Source organism: Haplochromis burtoni, unplaced genomic scaffold (assembly GCF_018398535.1).
Source record: "Haplochromis burtoni strain Fernald_Lab_line unplaced genomic scaffold, NCSU_Asbu1 Contig_63, whole genome shotgun sequence".
NCBI lineage: Eukaryota > Metazoa > Chordata > Actinopteri > Cichliformes > Cichlidae > Haplochromis > Haplochromis burtoni.
In genome coordinates this window covers 2,239,117-2,241,682 of record NW_024582424.1, presented here as the reverse complement: position 1 = coordinate 2,241,682, position 2,566 = coordinate 2,239,117, and the positions used below count along the sequence as shown (strand labels likewise).

The 2,566-nt window shown below is 40.1% G+C and overlaps 1 protein-coding gene across 1 annotated transcript in view; it reads right to left on the bottom strand.

Moving 5' to 3' along the window:
• Positions 1–2,566, bottom strand: part of ssbp2a (single stranded DNA binding protein 2a) — a 56,843-nt gene that overhangs the window by 27,387 nt on the left and 26,890 nt on the right. The window contains exons 3-4 of the mRNA XM_005922890.3: positions 2,497–2,558; positions 2,101–2,185 (exon numbers count right to left, since the gene is read on the bottom strand). Coding sequence (XP_005922952.1) covers positions 2,101–2,185; positions 2,497–2,558 — 147 coding nt within the window. The remainder of the gene's footprint in view (positions 1–2,100; positions 2,186–2,496; positions 2,559–2,566) is intronic.

Here is a 2,566-nt window from a genome sequence, read left to right as displayed (position 1 = left end):
TTTTTTTTTGTGCTCGAGCATCTCTGACATCACAGGTTTTAAATTTGCAGAATTGTGTCAGACTGACACGACTCTCATGTCGAGGATCATAGTAGGGCTGGGTATCGTCACTGATTTCTAGAATAGATTCGATTCAATTCGATTTGAATCTGGGAAATTTTGCCTCAGACAGTCAGAAATATTATAATTCAGATCAGAACATTTACATATTTTTGTATCTATAAAAAGAAGGCTGACACTTTCCAGACTTTATCAAAGGTGTGAGCATCACAGCAGATGCCTTTGTGTCAAAGTAGCTGAAGATAAAACACAGAAAAACATGAAGGTGATTTTCCTGGCCTGGGATTTTATAAAAAAATATTCTGCAGTACATCAAAAACGAAAGAAAACCATTAATCAACATATGAACATTACCTCTGAAGTTACAGCGGTTTTATTAGAGACACAGCGTTTTGCATTTTGTATCATTTTAAAAAGTTTAAATTTGTTCAGAAGCCTGTTGAACAGCTGAAATTAGGTTTTCTTTTCGGAAGTAAGTAAAAGGAAAAACAAAACATCGGCCGACAGCGCTGTAAACAACGGTAGCCTTGTGCGTAACAAGCAAGCGAATAATGCAGAAAACAGATTTCGGGGATAGACGGGAAACTGTTCTTGAAGTACACTGAGAAAAAGAGAGAGAGAGAGCTGTGCATGAAGTGTGATTTTATTGTGGTGGAAGCAAAACAGCAAAAGTCAGAGGGAGTCCATGACGATGTTTATGTGAAGCGTAGTTTGGATCTTCTTTTGCTGCTGGTTCGGTTAATATTGTTTGGAGAGAGATAAAACTAACAGCTTTAGAATCAACGCAAAAAGGGTGTAAACACAAAGCGCGGACCCGCCGAAACATCAGAATCAGCGAGCTGTCGGCTTTCAGCCCCGACCGTGTCCCTGCCGTCGGGTGAGAAAGGCGACATCTCACCGATTCTGATCTGCGGGTCCGCGCTTTGCGTTTACGTCTTTGTGCAGAAGCCGTGGACCTGCTCTCATTTACTGTTTTAAATGTTTGGTGGTTGTCAAAATTTTGTGACGTTTCACCTGAGATTCTGGAATTTTGGGCAAAATACATTTATATAAAAAAATCGATTCAGGATTTTAATGAATCAATATCACGTTATCCAAGCCAGAATCGATTTTAATCGATGAATCGATTATTAAAACCCACCCCTAGATCATAGTGATGAGAGCTGGATCTTAGGGGGACTAAACAGCGGTTCTTTTACTGTCCAAAGGTGGCACATGAGGGCAGGAGCGCAGCTAGGAGCAAGCTTGTTATCGTCTCTTTATTTATTTATTTTAAAGTTGACTGTGCAGCTGGGGTCAGAGTTAAATGTTAGCACCCTTTAGCATGCTGCAGCAACTGAGAGTAGACATTCAGCGCAAACCAACTGAAATGAAGCGATCTGAGTGGCCTCAGATTTGGCTCCCTGCGGCTTCTTCCTATCAAAATAAAATCTAGCTGAAGGGGCATCGTTTTGACACAACAGCAGAAACCCAGCACATATGTCAGAGGAACAAGTGCAAGTAGTTAAAACTTCAGTGAGGGAACTAAAAGCAGCTTTCCCCAAGGAGACCACCAAAAAGGTGCGGTGGCCTTACTAAATAAAATATATTAGCTCTAATTTTAAGAATTTTAAGAGCTAGGTGAACACAACACAATAAAATCTGGAAACAATCCAGTTTTCTCCAGTTTCATATCATAAAAGAATATTTTTCTATGCAACTTCTCAAAATGCTTTCATCCAGCAGAGATGTGAAGATTTTTACACTGTGAATTAGACTCTGCCTTTCCATCAAAGCCACAATCAAACACAAGCATGACCTGCAACAGACTCTACTGCTCTGCAAAAAAAGCAGATAAAACACTATTTGTCATATTTTTTTTAGTTACTTCATAATTTCCTGGTTAAGGATATTATATGATTTGATCATCTGTTTATTCAATACTGCACACTGGCATTGGTCTCCTTATAACATGACACCATCCAGCATAGATTTCTGAATTAATCTGAGAGCGCCACTGAGCCAGAATAAGGAAGAAAAGCCGCGTCAGCGCAGACTCACGTAGTCGTGGAAGGCCTTTGCCTCACTGGAGTGTTCACATGTGTCTCTTCTCTCTGGAGCTGCACAGTACAGGTCCCAGAAAACACTACAAAGCACAGAAAGAGACAATATTATAAAGCCGAACCCTTTGAAATAAAGAAAAGATAGGCCATAACAGAGCTCTGGTAATCTGGCATCCAGAAAATAAGTTGTTTTTTTTTGTTATCAACATTGCAGCAGATGACTTCAAATTCACTATCACAGCATGCAAACAGTTAACTGAGGAAGGGCTGATGAGATAAAGACAAACACAGGAGGAGAGATAATTTTATTCAGTCATGGCAGTGATGGAATGAACAGAAACGGCAATAAAAAGAATGGATCTTGTATCATTTCCCATAAAAAAAACGCACTCACCACCACCATGAGTGGAGGAACCCCGGAGGTTCTCCTAATGTGATGTTCTTCTCCCATCGGATCTTGACAC